This window comes from Coregonus clupeaformis, chromosome 16, assembly GCF_020615455.1.
Source record: "Coregonus clupeaformis isolate EN_2021a chromosome 16, ASM2061545v1, whole genome shotgun sequence".
NCBI classification, from domain to species: Eukaryota; Metazoa; Chordata; class Actinopteri; order Salmoniformes; family Salmonidae; genus Coregonus; species Coregonus clupeaformis.
The window spans coordinates 10919713-10937939 of record NC_059207.1 but is presented as its reverse complement, the minus strand read 5'-3'; the positions used below and the strand labels follow the sequence as shown (position 1 = coordinate 10937939).

Below are 18227 nucleotides of genomic sequence, written 5' to 3'. Positions count from 1 at the left end.
TCTTCATGGTTCGGCCTAGGCCCCCTAGTTCCAGTGAAGGGAAATCTTAACGCTACAGCATACAATTACATTCTAGATGATTCTGTGCTTCCAAATTTGTGGCAACAGTTTGGGTAAGGTCCTTTCCTGTTTCAGCATGACAATGCCCCCATGCACAAAGCGAGGTTCATACGTAAATAGTTTGTCGAGATCGGTGTGGAAGAACTTGACTGGCCTGCACAGAGCCCTGACCTCAACCCCATGAACACCTTTGGGATGAATTGGAACACAGACTGCGAGCCAGGCCTAATTGCCCAACTCCATATTAATGCCCATGATTTTGGAATGAGATATTCGACGAGCAGGTGTCCACATACTTTTGGTCATGTAGTGTATCTAATCATGGCTGCAGTAGAATGAATGTAGGAATGTTCAGAACCATCTAACGGAAATTAATTAGTCTACAATATGTGAAAATATTCAGACCTAAAGAAAATAATAAAGCTATCCCTGCACTGTTACCCATTATGCCGTTTGCAGATATTTTTCGAAGCAGCATGATGAGGACACCAGGAAATAAAATCTCACATTACGAGATTCGCTTATGCAAACAGTCTGTTCTTTGCCCGCGCGGTCAGACATCGGTCTGTCCCCACCCCTAGAGCAAAAAAGATGGATAATACTGTGGATGTGGACGAGCAACCATCCGCTGCTGAATGTAACATCATCAGAGTTACTGTGAAAACACCAAAGGAAAAAGAGGAAATCGCCATTCCAGAGAACAGCTCTATCAAACAGGTCAGTGTGGTCATTGGAGCTGTCATATTGGCTTCTCGTGTGGAATCCCGTTTATTTGGTCAAGTCACCGTGTCTTATCTGAACATGGTCTAAACCACACGTGGCAACTGTCAAGTATAGTTGTAATTCGTTTTTCTATTTGTAATGTTGTTTTGGATTTTAACACCTACGTGCTTTCATGTATGTAAACTTTTATATGCTGCCAGGCCAGTGGTCCTGTCCCCACCGAAGTGCACCCACACACAGCTGGACTGATGCAATCAGCTTATTTGTGAATGATGCAATGTTTGTGCCTACGTGACAATTTTTTATTAAGCTGTCTTCATGACAATGACTTATTTTCTTTACTGTTGTTGGCCAAGTGTGACTCCCAATATCTGATATAGCCTACAGTAAAATGATTTTTATCTGTCTGCTGCTTGGCAGGGATGAGTTAATGTCTCTCCCTTCTCCCTGCCTGCCTGTCTCTGTAGTTTAAGGAGCAGATAGCCGAGCGGTTCCAGGCACAAACAGAGCAGCTGGTGCTCATCTTTGCTGGGAAGATCCTCAAAGATGCAGATCTGCTGAGTCACCAAGGCATCCACAACGGACTGACCGTCCACCTGGTCATCAAGACCCAGAGCAGGTACACACACTCCCATCACACACACATAGGTAAGACACACCCATCACACACACGTAGGTAAGACACACCCATCACACACACGTAGGTAAGACACACCCATCACACACACGTAGGTAAGACACACCCATCACACACATGGTCCTCTGTAGCTCAGCTGGTAGAGCACGGCGCTTGTAACGCCAAGGTAGTGGGTTCGATCCCCGGGACCACCCATACACAAAAATGTATGCACGCATGACTGTAAGTCGCTTTGGATAAAAGCGTCTGCTAAATGGCATATAATATTATTATTATTATTACACACCCATCACACACACACGTAGGTAAGACACACCCATCACACACACGTAGGTAAGACAAGATGAAAGCATTAAAGCTGTCCCCAAAATTGGATTGATGGACATTATAACTGTCAGTTTCCCTTTCTGTTGAAGGCCTCCGGAGTTGTCTGCCTCTCCTTCCAGCAGCACTGCCTCAGAACAGGCCCAACCGGAAGGCCCTACCTCTGTCCCTGGACCCCCTCCTGTAGGCCCTACCTCTGTCCCTGGACCCTCTCCTGCTTCTTCAGCCACTTCTACCCTCAGCCTGGGTAAGACCAGCTGTATCCTTCCCTCACCCCCTTCATCAACAACACATCTGCCACGCTGACCCTCAACACGGGGGCCCCTCAGGGGTGCCTGCTTAGTACCGTCCTGTACTCCCTGTTCACACACGACTGTGTGGCCGTGCACGACTCCAACACCATCATTAAGTTTGCATGTGACACAACGGTGGTAGGCCTGATCACCGACGACGATGAGACAGCCTATAGGGAGGAGGTCAGAGACTTGGCTGTGTGGTTCCAGAACAACAACCTCTAGCTCAACGTCAGCAACACAAAAGGAACTGATCGTGGACTACAGGAAACGGAGGGTCGAGCACACCCCCATTCACATTGACGGGGCTGTAGTGGAGCGGGTCGAGAGCTTCAAGTTCCTCTGTGTTCACATCACTAAGGATCTACAGTGCCTTGCAAAAGTATTCATCCCCCTTGGTGTTTTTCCTATTTTGTTGCATTACAACCTGTAATTTAAATTGATTTTTATTTGGATTTCATGTAATGGACATACACAAAATAGTCCAAATTGGTGAAGTGAAAAAAATAACTTGTTTCTAAAAAAAATAAATAACGGAAAAGTGGTGCGTGCATATGTTTTCACCCCCTTTGCTATGAAGCCCCTAAATAAGATCTGGTGCAACAAATTACCTTCAGAAGTCACATAATTTGTTAAATAAAGTCCACCTGTGTGCAATCTTAAGTGTCACATGATCTGTCACATGATCTCAGTATATATACACCTGTTCTGAAAGGCCCCAGAGTCTGCAACACCACTAAGCAAGCGGCACCATGAAGACCAAGGAGCTCTCCAAACAGGTCAGGGACAAAGTTGTGGAGAAGTACAGATCAGGGTTGGGTTATACAAAAATATCAGAAACTTTGAACATCCCACGGAGCACCATTAAATCCATTATAAAAAATTGAAAGAATATGGCACCACAACAAACCTGCCAAGAGAGGGCCGCCCACCAAAACTCACGGACCAGGCAAGGAGGGCATTAATGAAAGAGGCAACAAAGAGACTAAAGATAACCCTGAAGGAGCTGCAAAGCTCCACAGTGGAGATTGGAGTATCTGTCCATAGGACCACTTTAAGCCGTACACTCCACATAGCTGGGCTTTACGGAAGAGTGGCCAGAAAAAAGCTTAAAGAAAAAAATAAGCAAACCCGTTTGTTGTTCACCAAAAGGCATGTGGGAGACTCCCAAACATATGGAAGAAGGTACTCTGGTCAGATGAGACTAAAATTGAGCTTTTTGGCCATCAAGGAAAATGCTATGTCTGGCGCAAACCCAACACCTCTCATCACCCCAAGAACACCATCCCCACAGTGAAGCATGGTGGTGGCAGCATCATGCTGTGGGGATGTTTTTCATCGGCAGGGACTGGGAAACTGGTCAGAAGTGAAGGAATGATGGATGGCGCTAAATACAGGGAAATTGTTGAGGGAAACCTGTTTCAGTCTTCCAGAGATTTGAGACTGGGACGGAGGTTCACCTTCCAGCAGGACAATGACCCTAAGCATACTGCTAAAGCAACACAATGGGAAACATTTAAATGTCTTGGAATGGCCTAGTCAATGCCCAGACCTCAATCCAATTGAGAATCTGTGGTATGACTTAAAGATTGCTGTACACCAGCGGAACCCATCCAACTTGAAGAATGGGCAAAAATCCCAGTGACTAGATGTGCCAAGCTTATAGAGACATACCCCAAGAGACTTGCAGCTGTAATTGCTGCAAAAGGTGGCTCTACAAAGTATTGACTTTGGGGGGGTGGATAGTTATGCTTGGTCAAGTTTTCTGTTTTTTTGTCTTGTTTCACAATAAAAAATATTTTGCATCTTCAAAGTGGTTGTCACGGTTTCGGCCGAGGCTGCTCCTCCTCCTGGTTCGGGCAGGCTTCGGCGGTCGTCGTCCCCGGAGTACTAGCTGCCACCGATCTATGTTTCATGTTCGTTTGGTTTTGTCTTGATGTTGTACACCTGTGTCTTGTTAGTCCTCGTTAGTGTCCTATTTAGTTCTCGTTGTGTGTGTTTGTCTTTGTGTGTGATTGCTCTTCTGTTTCGTGTTGGAGCTACGTACTTCCCTCCAGTGTTTTGGAGAGGTTTTTCGCACATGTTAGTGCGCCGTTTGATTGACGCCTGTGTGCGCCGTTATTTCGCCTTCGGGCTTATTGTGCTTATTTTCTACGTGAATATTGCACTAAAGTCTTTTGGACTGAGCTTCTGCGTCCTGCGCTTGATTCATGCACCACACCCACCTTCAGCACCCCTTGACAGTGGTAGGCATGTTGTGTAAATCAAATGATACAAACCCCCCCAAAATATATTTTAATTCCAGGTTGTAAGGCAACAAAATAGGAAAAATGCCAAGGGGGGTGAATACTTTTGCACGCGTCTGTATCATGGTCCACACACCAACACAGTCGTGAAGAGGGCACGACAATACCCCTTCGCCCTCAGGAGGCTGAAAATATTTGGCATGGGCCCTCACATCCTCCAAAAGCTCTACAGCTGCACCATTGAGAGCATCTTGATTGGCTGCATCACCGCTTGGTATGGCAACTGCTTGGCATCCGACCGCAAGGCGCTACAGAGGGTAGTGCGTACGGCCCAGTACATCACTGGGGTCGAGCTCCCTGCCACCCAGGACCTCTATACCAGGCGGTGTCAGAGAACGGCCATAACATTTGTCAGACTCCAGCCACCCAAGTTATAGACTGTTCTCTCTGCTACCGCACGGCAAGTGGTACCGATGCACCAAGTCTGGAACAAACAGGACCCTGAACAGCCATAAGAGTGCTAAATAGTTAGTTAAATAGTTAACCAAATAGCTACCCGGACTATCTGCATTGACCCTTTATACACAAACTTTTTTGACTCCTCACATACGCTGCTGCTACTATTTATTATTTGTCACTTTATTCCAAGTTATATGTACATATCTACCTCAAATACCTTGTACATCAACTCGGTACTGGTACCCCGTGAATATAGCCAAGTTATCGTTACTCATTGTGTAATTATTACTTTTATTATTACGTGTTTTACTTTTCTATTATTTCTAAATTTCCTTTCTCTCAGCATTGTTGGGAAGGGCCCGTAAGTAAGGATTTCACTGTCAGTCTACACCTGTTGTTTGCAAAGCATGTGACAAATAACATTTGATTTGATCTGGGGCTTTCTGTGGTGTGTGGATGAGTTGGTAGCCAAATGTTTCTGATGGGTATTTGCTACCTCAAAATGAAGCTTTGTCCAACAGGGAAGGTTTGGTAAAGCAATGAAACTGAGTAGAAATAAACAAATGTTTCTCGCCCTCTGTCTATATCCTGTAGGAGGTCTGGGGACAGCTGCTGAGGGGTCTGGTCTCTCTGAGCTGCAGAGGCAGCTAATGTCCAACCCTGAGCTGCTGGCCCAGATTATGGACAGCCCCTTGGTCCAGGGCATGCTGTCCAACCCAGACACGATGAGACAGCTCATCATGGCCAACCCCCAGATGCAGCAGCTGCTGCAGCGCAACCCCAACATCTCCCACCTGCTCAACAACCCTGACGTTATGAGACAGGTAGGCGTGTGTTGTTATACCTTTTGAACCTTCTCTCTCTCTTCCCTCTGTCCTTGTTCTCTCATTCTCCTATTCTTTTCTTGTCCTTCAGACCCTGGAGATAGCACGGAACCCGACCATGATGCAGGAAATGTTGCGCAACCAGGACAGGGCACTTAGCAACCTTGAGAGCATCCCTGGTGGCAACAATGTCCTCCGCAGGATGTACACTGATGTTCAGGGACCCATGCTCAATGCTGCTGATCAGGAACAGGTAGGTACACACGCACAGATCCTGATGTAACTTTACAGTGTAACGTTAACATTTAATGCCAATCATTGACCAGGACAAGTAAAAGTAAACTGGTTGGAGGTAAATTAACTAACTGGTATGCTGGTGTATGTTTAGCTGGATTGTAACCCTCTCTGGCTTAGATTGCAGGAAACCCTTTTGCTTCTCTGATGACCTCGTCGTCAGGGGAAACCCAGTCACCCCGGGTAGAGAACAGAGACCCCCTCCCCAACCCCTGGGTTCCTCCTGCTTCCACAGACACCCTTGTAGGCACCGCCACACCCACCACTTCCCCCACCCAATCCAGCAATGGCCCTCAGACCACCCTGCACAACCTGGGAGGTAGAACATCTAACAGTGGTACACACACGCACTCACATTTATACATGTTTATGCTCACACATAGGTCAATGGAGCAGAATGTTCTGTTTTCTCTTTTCAAAACTGATTGAATGGCTATTCTTACCGTTTATTCACCTGGAACTTACCGCATGTGAAATAAATTACACATAAACTAAAATCACTTGCCTGCAACCAAATTCATTTGAATTTTGAATAATTTAGTCCAGACCATTTTTTTGTTAAACTTTGAAGTGAAAAATAGCAATTTGTGCAGTTGTAAATCAAACAAATATACATTTACATTTTAGTCATTTAGCAGACGCTCTTATCCAGAGTGACTTACAGGAGCAATTAGGGTTAAGTGCCTTGCTCAAGGGCACATCGACAGATTTTTCACCTAGTCGGCTCGGGGATTAGAACCAGCGACCTTTCGGTTACTGGCACAACGCTCTTAACCACTAAGCTACCTGCCGCTGGTAGTGAACACCAATCGTTTTTTTCAATTTCAACGTATGTTTTAAGAAATAGTGAATCGTGCAAGGGTGCCAACATACTTGACCGCAACTGTAGGCTTACAAATTCATTAATAAGCCCTCCTGTATCCCCCAATGATGATTGTGTGGGTATAGCGGGTATGTTCAATAGTCCGGGCATGCAGAGTCTTCTGCAGCAGATCACTGAGAACGCCACGCTGATGCACAACATGCTGTCAGCCCCCTACATAAGGAGCCTACTCAACAGCCTGAGCCAGAACCCTGACCTTGCAGCACAGGTACATACACACACACACAGTACACACACACACACAGTACACACACACACACACACACACAGTACACACGCACACACACCTCTAATGTCCCTGAATGTTTTAGATGATGCTGAACAACCCACTGTTTTCTGGGAACCCCCAACTGCAGCAGCAAATGAGACAACAACTCCCAGTGTTCCTCCAACAGGTCAGAGACCTTAGAACACCAAGTGGTGCTGGGATTGGTCCTCTGACCGCTGTGAGAGTCTTTCTGATTGGTGTTTCCTCAGATGCAGAACCCTGAGATGCTGTCAGCCATGTTCAACCCCAGGGCCATGCAGGCGCTGCTGCAGATCCAACAGGGACTGCAGACCCTTGCCACTGAGGCACCTGGATTCATACCTGGGTATATACACCACATCCTCTTCCTTCAACTACATACCTCAGTACACCAGTTCTCCATACCTCCACATGCATTTATACAGAACATCCATACATCAACATACACCTTCACTTTTCACCTCAATAGACCTCTACCTACAGTACGTCTTTAAGCGTCCTATATTTTGTATTTTGTACTCCACCCACATAGTTCCTGTAGCAATGTAGTGTTGAGCTGTGGTCGGCTGACGCCATGATGCCTGTCATTCCTATAGGGTTGGACTGGGAGGCGCTGTCTCAGGTCTTAACCCTGCCCCTGGGTTGTCATCAGACCCCGCCCCTAGTGACCTCAGCAGTGAGTCCCAGGTAGTCACGGAAACGGGTCAGCGGCAACAACAACAATTTGTGCATCAGATGCTAGACGCTCTCGCTAGCACCAATCAGCAGGTTCGCCCCAGGATTGATCTGGATTATTCTCCCAAAACCTGACCCTGTTTTACTTCAAGCCTCTCAAAGTGGTGTGCATGTCCCAATCCCTAATCAACCTTTAAGCCTTATGTCCTATCATGCATTTAGGGGTTGGTTTGGGATTGGGCCTATGTTGTGTCAGCAGGGTGGGGAGAAGAGCATTAAACACATTACCATCATCACAAATGGAAGACAAAGTACTGTACCATTGTGTGCTTTGTGTGCAGGCTCAGACTGAAGAGCTGCCGTTCCAGCAGCAGTTGGAGCAGCTGAGTACCATGGGCTTCCTCAACCCAGAGGCCAACCTGCAGGCCCTCATCGCTACCGGGGGAGACGTCAACGCTGCCGTAGAACGACTGCTGGGCTCGCAACCCTCGTAACACACACACTTCACATGTGCACATACAATTAACAAATTCACATGTGCACACACACAGAGACTCACTTACTCGTACAATCATACATTTGTACAATCGGATGCTTGCACATTGTTCACTCACAGAGACCTACTGAAACATGAACATGCATTCCTGAATGTCATTTATTTTGTGTATGTAAGCTGCTGAACTGTGAAGTGTTCTGAATGGCCTTAGTTGGTTCAGGCTCTAGTCTGGATCATGCTGGCTTCTGCCACATTCCTTTATGCAGTAAAATACCTACCCTAAGAGTCCTACCCTAAGAGTCCTACCCTAAGAGTCCTACCCTAAGAGTCCTATCCAAGGCTCTAAGAGTGAATATGCTGCTAATCTCACATCAATATGTATTTCCCTGCTGCTACCAAGGCCTTAAACTCAATTCAGGATGTTAAAATAACCCCCAAGGGTTCCCTACTGGGGACCCTTGAGAGCATGTGTATAGCAGTCTTAATTCTGTGTATATGTAATGCACTAAATGCTGTGTGTCCTTTTTGCCACTTCATTATGGTATAGACTAGGGGCGGCCAGAGGGAGGTGCTCATTTTGGAAGTGGGCTGCTCACTTGACTGTTACATGGAGCCGGCCTTTTGCTGACAAGCTTGTTAAATATCAGTCCCTCATATCACGCTTGCCCAGCCTTGGATATGAGTGCAAGCTAGTAGCACTGATATTAAATATTTCCAACCAATCAAGAATAAGTGCGCCAGTGGCTTTATATTTATTCCCATTGATAATACAATGACTCACTATTAAGCTCTATGTAGCTCTATGTGCTTTATTAACTCTTAACTAAATGTACTTTTGACTTGCGTGTTATTTTATGGTTGTTATGGTTTATGTTGTTTTATTGTCTAATGTTCAAACCCTTATGCCAAAACCTCATAGTATGTTCTTTATGTTCCTAGGGTTAGGCCTATATATGGAGGATGAAGTGTTTTCTTTCTAAACCCCATCTACTAAACCCCATCACATGTTTCATGTCTTTCCATATCAAGTTGAATTGAGATGTATGTATTAATTGCACTGCACCACTGACTGGCTAGAGTGCGCCTGGCCTGTGACAAATACAATGTGCTCTGTCGACCACTGGAGGGCACTGTTGACTCAACTCTCTTCTGCCTCTTGAGAGAGAATATAAAATTCAGGAGCCATTGAAATACTGTACATGCAAAAACAGGCGCAGGGATGGAATCTTAATAATATACCTCAATGGATAGAATATAATTATTAGAGTGCTTATCAAGCAATTGTTGAAGTCACCTTCCTAGCACATTGATACCAACTGCCTTGGGAAAACACATATTTTGGGTTTTAGGATTTAATTTGCATTCATTCTCCTGTGTGCAGGTTAATAAAGTGAAATGGAAAAACAAGATTGCTTTGTGTGTATTTGTCTTTGTCAATGTGTACACAAACTGTGAGGCCATGGTCATTCCTGATGTACCCCTGACTGCCATTACAACACTTGACATTTGAAATGCCAATAATGGTAACTCAGTTTCAGGGTCTTGTTAACCTAACATAGCAGGCGTAGAATGTTAACCTAACGTAGCAGGCGTAGAATGTTAACCTAACGTAGCAGGCGTAGAATGTTAACCTAACATAGCAGGCGTAGAATGTTAACCTAACGTAGCAGGCGTAGAATGTTAACCTAACGTAGCAGGCGTAGAATGTTAACCTAACGTAGCAGGCGTAGAATGTTAACCTAACGTAGCAGGCGTAGAATGTTAACCTAAAGTAGCAGGCGTAGAATGTTAACCTAATGTAGCAGGAGTAGAATGTTAACCTAATGTAGCAGGCGTAGAATGTTAACCTAATGTAGCAGGCGTAGAATGTTAACCTAAAGTAGCAGGAGTAGAATGTTAACCTAATGTAGCAGGCGTAGAATGTTAACCTAACGTAGCAGGCGTAGAATGTTAACCTAAAGTAGCAGGCGTAGAATGTTAACCTAATGTAGCAGGCGTAGAATGTTAACCTAAAGTATCAGGCGTTGAATGATGCCTGAGCTGTGTTCCAGCTTCGTTTTTTTCAGGGGAAATGGAAGTTAGGTTGAAAACACTGTATCCCTGAAAACTGGATGTTAGTGTTTTCTGGTGACTCTGCTAGGGCGTTGTGAACAAAGTAACTGAATCAGATTTTTCTCTTCACAGTTTCGATGGCATTATCATCCAGGGGCGTATTCATTACCACACATTGCAGCAGAACACTTTGCAACGGAAAAATTAAAACAAGTGTTTATTTTTGGACTAATAGATTTGCTAATATTAATATATATATATTTTTTTTTGGGGGGGGGGGGTAGATCAGCTTTAATATTGCAGATAGATTGTAACTTCCATCAATGTAATTGTCTGCAATCCCCCAAATGTCTATTTTTTTTCTCGCAAATATATATACAGCTCTGGAAAAAATTAAGAGACCACTGCAAATGTTTCTTAAATCAGCATCTCTACATGTATGACAGCCATTCCATTCCAGTGTCTGTTGAATTCCAACACAGGCACACCTCATTCTACTGAATTAGGTACTGATTAGGTGATCATCTGACCCAAATCTTATTTAACGAGGAAAAGTATAAAAACCACTGCTGTGGTCATCACTATCCTCTTGCAATAGGACCAGCTGGATGGCAAAAACAGTGCTAATTGTACCTCAAAAGTAATATTAATCAAAAAAGAACTATTGACCATGCCAAAAGAGTTGAAAAGGAAAGTTTTGAGTGAGGAAAAGAAGGGTTCAATTCTGGCTTTGCTGGCAGAGGGATACAGTGAGCGTCAGGTTGCTTCCATCCTTAACATTTCAAAGACGGTGGTTCATAAGGACAAGGTCAAGCAGCAGACATTGGGGACAACAAAGCTACAGACAGGCAGATGGCGAAAACGACTCTCTACTGACCGGGATGACCGCCAACTCATTCGAATGTCACTCAACAACCATAGGAGGACATCAAGTGACCTACAAAAAGAATGGCAAACGGCAGCTGGGGTGAAGTGCACGGCGAGGACAGTTCGAAACAGGCTCCTAGGGGCAGGGCTGAAGTCGTGCAAAGCTAGAAAAAAGCCCTTCATCAATGAGAAGCAAAGAAAAGCCAGGCTGAGGTTTGCAAAAGACCATAAGGATTGGACCATAGAGGACTGGAGTAAGGTCATCTTCTCTGATGAGTCCAATTTTCAGCTTTGCCCAACACCTGGTCGTCTAATGGTTAGACGGAGACCTGGAGAGGCCTACAAGCCATCAAACAAAGCCGAGCTGCTTGAATTTTTGCGCCAGGAGTGGCATTAAGTCACCCAACATCAATGTGAAAGACTGGTGGAGAGCATGCCAAGACGCATGAAAGCTGTGATTGAAAATCAGGGTTATTCCACCAAATATTGATTTCTGAACTCTTCCTAAGTTAAAACATTAGTATTCTGTTGTTTAAAAATTAACATGAATTTATTTTCTTTGCATTAATCGAGGTCTGACAACACTGCATATTTTTTGTTATTTTGACCAGTTGTCATTTTCTGCAAATAAATGCTCTGAATGACAATATTTTTATTTGGAATTTGGGAGAAATTTTGTCAGTAGTTTATAGAATAAAACAAAAATGTTAATTTCACCCAAACATATACCTATAAATAGTAAAACCAGAGAAACTTATATTTTTGCAGTGGTCTCTTAATTTTTTCCAGAGCTGTATATATATATGTACACACATACATACATACATACATACATACATACATACATACATATACATATCCTTTAAAACAATATATTTCCCTTTATTACTTTCCAACCCCACCACTCCTTCCCTAATTGGAGTAAACTAGTGAACAACAATGCTTAGGCCTCTACTTCCAGCTTATACATACTATATACATTTTATAGACACAGTCAATTTTACAATAATTATATTTTGTTTGTTTTTACTCCTGAACTTCCTCTACCCTTAACCTCTCAGATCATTTTCATGATGTCCATCTGGTTTGCTTCTATATGCCATACCATGTCTTTCTAACTGTGCTCTTTCACAAAAGCTCTCAACCTATAACCTATATACAGTGGGGGAAAAAAAGTATTTAGTCAGCCACCAATTGTGCAAGTTCTCCCACTTAAAAAGATGAGAGAGGCCTGTAATTTTCATCATAGGTACACGTCAACTATGACAGACAAAATAAGAAAAAAAAATCCAGAAAATCACATTGTAGGATTTTTTATGAATTTATTTCCAAATCATGGTGGAAAATAAGTATTTGGTCAATAACAAAAGTTTCTCAATGCTTTGTTATATACCATTTGTTGGCAATGACACAGGTCAAACGTTTTCTGTAAGTCTTCACAAGGTTTTCACTCACTGTTGCTGGTATTTTGGCCCATTCCTCCATGCAGATCTCCTCTAGAGCAGTGATGTTTTGGGGCTGTCGCTGGGCAACACGGACTTTCAACTCCCTCCAAAGATTTTCTATGGGGTTGAGATCTGGAGACTGGCTAGGCCACTCCAGGACCTTGAAATGCTTCTTACGAAGCCACTCCTTCGTTGCCCGGGTGGTGTGTTTGGGATCATTGTCATGCTGAAAGACCCAGCCACGTTTCATCTTCAATGCCCTTGCTGATGGAAGGAGGTTTTCACTCAAAATCTCACGATACATGGCCCCATTCATTCTTTCCTTTACACGGATCAGTCGTCCTGGTCCCTTTGCAGAAAAACAGCCCCAAAGCATGATGTTTCCACCACCATGCTTCACAGTAGGTATGGTGTTCTTTGGATGCAACTCAGCATTCTTTGTCCTCCAAACACGACGAGTTGAGTTTTTACCAAAAAGTTATATTTTGGTTTCATCTGACCATATGACATTCTCCCAATCCTCTTCTGGATCATCCAAATGCACTCTAGCAAACTTCAGACGGGCCTGGACATGTACTGGCTTAAGCAGGGGGACACGTCTTGCACTGCAGGATTTGAGTCCCTGGCGGCGTAGTGTGTTATTGATGGTAGGCTTTGTTACTTTGGTCCCAGCTCTCTGCAGGTCATTCACTAGGTCCCCCCCGTGTGGTTCTGGGATTTTTGCTCACCGTTCTTGTGATCATTTTGACCTCACGGGGTGAGATCTTGCGTGGAGCCCCAGATCGAGGGAGATTATCAGTGGTCTTGTATGTCTTCCATTTCCTAATAATTGCTCCCACAGTTGATTTCTTCAAACCAAGCTGCTTACCTATTGCAGATTCAGTCTTCCCAGCCTGGTGCAGGTCTACAATTTTGTTTCTGGTGTCCTTTGACAGCTCTTTGGTCTTGGCCATAGTGGAGTTTGGAGTGTGACTGTTTGAGGTTGTGGACAGGTGTCTTTTATACTGATAACAAGTTCAAACAGTTGCCATTAATACAGGTAACGAGTGGAGGACAGAGGAGCCTCTTAAAGAAGAAGTTACAGGTCTGTGAGAGCCGGAAATCTTGCTTGTTTGTAGGTGACCAAATACTTATTTTCCACCATAATTTGCAAATAAATTCATTAAAAATCCTACAATGTGATTTTCTGGAAAAAAAATTCTCAATTTGTCTGTCATAGTTGACGTGTACCTATGATGAAAATTACAGGCCTCTCTCATCTTTTTAAGTGGGAGAACTTGCACAATTGGTGGCTGACTAAATACTTTTTTTCCCCACTGTACTTATTATGGACACAGTATGCTTACATTATGAGTTATCTTGTTATTAGTTGTTGCTGGTTGTTATTAGTCCCATCCTTCAACTCCATTCAACACCACCCATCTGTCTCTTAACATATATTGTATTGTTGATCGATTGACTATGACTTTTCAGATCACCCAGTAATGCTATCTGCAGGGTTAGCTCCAGGTAAATATTACAATCCTTCAGCCATTCCTGGACCTGTGTCCAGAAACAAGCTACAAATGGACAGTACCAAAACAAATGATCTAATGATTCTGTCTCTTCGCAGCAAAATCTGCAGAGCTGGGAAGATTGTATCCCCATATAAATAACATTATATTGGTAGCAAGAATTTCATATAATAATTTAATTGAAAAATTCTAAGTTTTGAATCCGGTGTCGTTTTGCATACCAGTTCATAAACACTATGCCATGGGATCGGTACGTCAAAAATCTCTTCCCAACTATTTTGCAATCTATATGGGACGGCTGTCAATCCTTTGGTCCTTAAATGAAACTGGTATACTTTTTTATTTATCACAATTTTCTTTAGCCAATTATGTTCTTTAATGCAAGGCCGACAGACAAGTTCCTTACCTTTTCCCCCTTCCACTTTCCTCTTCCATTTTTGCGGTAATGCTGCAATTATTTGGTTGTAATTTTGGGTAGAGCAGACATTTCGATATGTTTTTGTTAGCTGCATGTGCAACATAACTCCACCAGTCCTACCGATGATATCATTTACTAAGATTATACCTTTTTTTAAACATTTGGTCAAAACAAAAAGTGTTTTAATCAATTAGTATATTTGAGTTTAACCACAATATTTGTTGCATTATTTGTTCTGTCGTTTCTGGAGGATTCAATTGAAATTGCAACCAACTTTCTATGGCTTGTTTTAAAAATAGTGATATTTGGGAGATCGTTTCCTTTTCTAATAACTGAAAGTGAGAGGTTGTAATCTGAATAAAGGGAAAAAGGCCATTCTTGAACATTGGGTGAGACAATCTTACTAATTTGCTAGAGAACCAGTTCGGATTTAAGTATAACTTTTGTATGACTGAAGTTTTTAGTGATAGGTCTAATGCTTTAATATTTAATCATTTCTGTCCTCCGAATTCATATTCATTATATAAATAGGCCCGTTTAATTTTGTCTGGCTTGCCGTTCCAAATAAAATGGAATATTTTTTTCTCATATAATTGAAAAAACTGTTCGCTAGGCGTAGGCAGGACCATAAGCAAATAGGTAAACTGGGATAATACTAAAGAGTTAATCAGGGTGATTTTTCCACAAATTGACAGGTATTTACCTTTCCATGGTAGCAAGAAATTATCTATTTTTGCTAACTTTCTATTAAAATGTATTGGAGTGAGATCATTTATTTCATTTGGGATATGTATTCCGAGTATATCCACATCACCATCAGGCCATTTTATTGGTAAACTACATGGTAATGTAAAAATTGTATTTTTTAGTGAGCCAATACATAATATAGTACATTTATCATAATTGGGTTGTAATCCAGAGAGTTTAGAAAATGTATCTACAGTGAGGCAAATAAGTATTTGATCCCCTGCTGATTTTGTAAGTTTGCCCACTGACAAAGAAATGATCAGTCTATAATTTTAATGGTAGGTTTATTTGAACAGTGAGAGACAGAATAACAACAAAGAAATCCATAAAAACGCATGTCAAAAATGTTATAAATTGACTTGCATTGTAATGAGGGAAATAAGTATTTGACCCCTCTGCAAAACATGACTTAGTACTTGGTGGCAAAACCCTCAGACGTTTCTTGTAGTTGGCCACCAGGTTTGCACACATCTCAGGAGGGATTTTGTTCCACTCCTCTTTGCAGATCTTCTCTAAGTCATTAAGGTTTCGAGGCTGACGTTTGGCAACTCGAACCTTCAGCTCCCTCCACAGATTTTCGATGGGATTAAGGTCTGGAGACTGGCTAGGCCACTCCAGGACCTTAATGTGCTTCTTCTTGAGCTACTCCTTTGTTGCCTTGGCCATGTATTTTGGGTCATTGTCATGCTGGAATACCCATCCACGACCCATTTTCAATGCCCTGGCTGAGGGAAGGAGGTTCTCACCCAAGATTTGACGGTACATGGCCCCGTCCATCGTCCCTTTGATGCGGTGAAGTTGTCCTGTCCCCTTAGCAGAAAAACACCCCCAAAGCATAATGTTTCCACCTCCATGTTTGACGGTGGGGATGGTGTTCTTGGGGTCATAGGCAGCATTCCTCCTCCTCCAAACACGGCGAGTTGAGTTGATGCCAAAGAGCTCCATTTTGGTCTCATCTGACCACAACACTTTCACCCAGGTCTCCTCTGAATCATTCAGATGTTCATTGGCAAACTTCAAACTGCCCTGTATATGTGCTTTCTTGAGCAGGGGGACCTTGCGGGCGCTGCAGGATTTCAGTCCTTCACGGCGTAGTGTGTTACCAATTGTTTTCTTGGTGACTATGGTCCCAGCTGCCTTGAGATCATTGACAAGATCCTCCCGTATAGTTCTGGGCTGATTCCTCACCGTTCTCATGATCATTGCAACTCCACGAGGTGAGATCTTGCATGGAGCCCCAGGCCGAGGGAGATTGACAGTTCTTTTGTGTTTCTTCCATTTGCCAATAATCGCACCAACTGTTGTCACCTTCTCACCAAGCTGCTTGGCGATGGTCTTGTAGCCCATTCCAGCCGTGTAGGTCTACAATCTTGTCCCTGACATCCTTGGCGAGCTCTTTTGTCTTGGCCATGGTGGAGAGTTTGGAATCTGATTGATTGATTGCTTCTGTGGACAGGTGTCTTTTATACAGGTAACAAGCTGAGATTAGGAGCACTCCCTTTAAGAGTGTGCTCCTAATCTCAGCTCGTTACCTGTATAAAAGACACCTGGGAGCCAGAAATCTTTCTGATTGAGAGGGGATCAAATACTTATTTCCCTCATTAAAATGCAAATCAATTTATAACATTTTTGACATGCGTTTTTCTAGATTTTGTTGTTGTTATTCTGTCTCTCACTGTTCAAATAAACCTACCATTCAAATGATAGACTGATAATTTCTTTGTCAGTGGGCAAACGTACAAAATCAGCAGGGAATCAAATACTTTTTTCCCTCACTGTATGAGGCTGTGGAGGGATTCAAGTTGTGGATTTAAAAGAAAACATGAATCATCAGCGATTTGCTTATTTTTTGGTTCTTCGTGAATACACCCCAGTGATGCATGTAGTACTCAGTCTTCTCCACCAGGGTTCCCCAAAGTTGGTCCTGGGGCCGCCCCTGGGTGCACGTTTTGTTTTATGCCTTGGCACTACACAGCTGATTCAAATAACCGACTCATCATCAAGCTTTGATTATTTGAATCCGCTGTGTAGTGCTAGGGCAAAAACCAAAACGTGCACCTAGGAGGGGCCCCAGGACCGACTTTGGGAAACCCTGTTCTACACCACTGCCTTGTAGCACATCTAAATGTCCACCAGATGCCACTATATCTCTGATCTTGAGTTGCAGTAATGTGCATTACAACTTTTCATTTGGAATTGATCATACATGGTGAGAAATTCTCATCCAATTGTTTTTCAGAAGGAGGCAAGGAGAGAGGATGCGAGGAATCAAGGAAATGCAATTGAGATTCTCGCATGGTCTTATGATGTTTTGAGGTTTGTATACCGAAAAAGTATAGATACTAAATGTAAATGTAGAAACGCTGGTGTGTGTGTGGACGTGTTTCACTATACTTGTGGGGACCACAAGTCCCCACAAGAATAGTAAACTAACAAAAATTTGACCAACTGGGGACATTTTGTTGGTCCCCAGAAGGTAAAATGCTATTTCTAGGAGGTTTCAGGTTCAGGTTAGAATTAGTGTTAGGGTTAGAATTAGGGTTAGGGGTTGTGGTTAATGTTAGGGAAAATAGGATTTTGAATGGGACTGAATTGTGTGTCCCCACAAGGTTAGCTGTACAAGACTGTGTGTGTGTGTGCGTGTATGTGTGATATGAGAGTGATGGTGGGGAGCTTACAAGGATTAGAGGCTCCTGAAATACCCTTGTTGGGGGTGGGAGGTGAATCATTCCCCTGAAACAGCTCTATGATGCTGTGGGGTCTTCCCATGAGGCCCCTCGCCCCTCTTTGATGCTATGGGCTCTAGGTTTGTAATTTAGGTTTATAATGGGGCTAACCCACCATCCATGACATTTGGCAGACAGGCATTGTTACAAAATAGTATGTAGGTCTGTGTCACCATTTAAAAATGGAAAAGACGTCCAGGCAGAAATTACTGAGAGCGTCCTCAACTGGTGTGACCTGGAAAAACTTGCCCCAAACCAAGTGAGATGGAAGACATTCGTCAACGGCCTATTCTCCTT

General features: G+C 43.3%; 1 protein-coding gene across 4 annotated transcripts; it reads left to right on the top strand.

The window, feature by feature from the left end:
- Positions 1–528: 528 nt before the first annotated feature.
- On the top strand, positions 529–9570 carry LOC121584421 (ubiquilin-1). 4 transcript variants are annotated; one of them, XM_041900293.2, is made up of 11 exons: positions 532–777; positions 1251–1402; positions 1837–1991; positions 5337–5566; positions 5658–5819; positions 5981–6197; positions 6809–6951; positions 7055–7138; positions 7227–7336; positions 7587–7758; positions 8007–9570. In XM_041900293.2, the coding sequence occupies exons 1-11, from the start codon at positions 652–654 to the stop codon at positions 8157–8159; spliced, it is 1704 nt and encodes a 567-aa protein (XP_041756227.1). In that variant the 5' UTR covers positions 532–651; the 3' UTR covers positions 8160–9570. The 4 variants fall into 4 exon arrangements, with proteins under 4 accessions (XP_041756229.1, XP_041756227.1, XP_041756226.1 ...); XM_041900292.2 differs by having other exon boundaries at positions 533–777; positions 7221–7336; XM_041900294.2 differs by having other exon boundaries at positions 535–777; positions 5981–6179; positions 7221–7336.
- The last annotated feature ends 8657 nt before the right edge of the window (positions 9571–18227 follow it).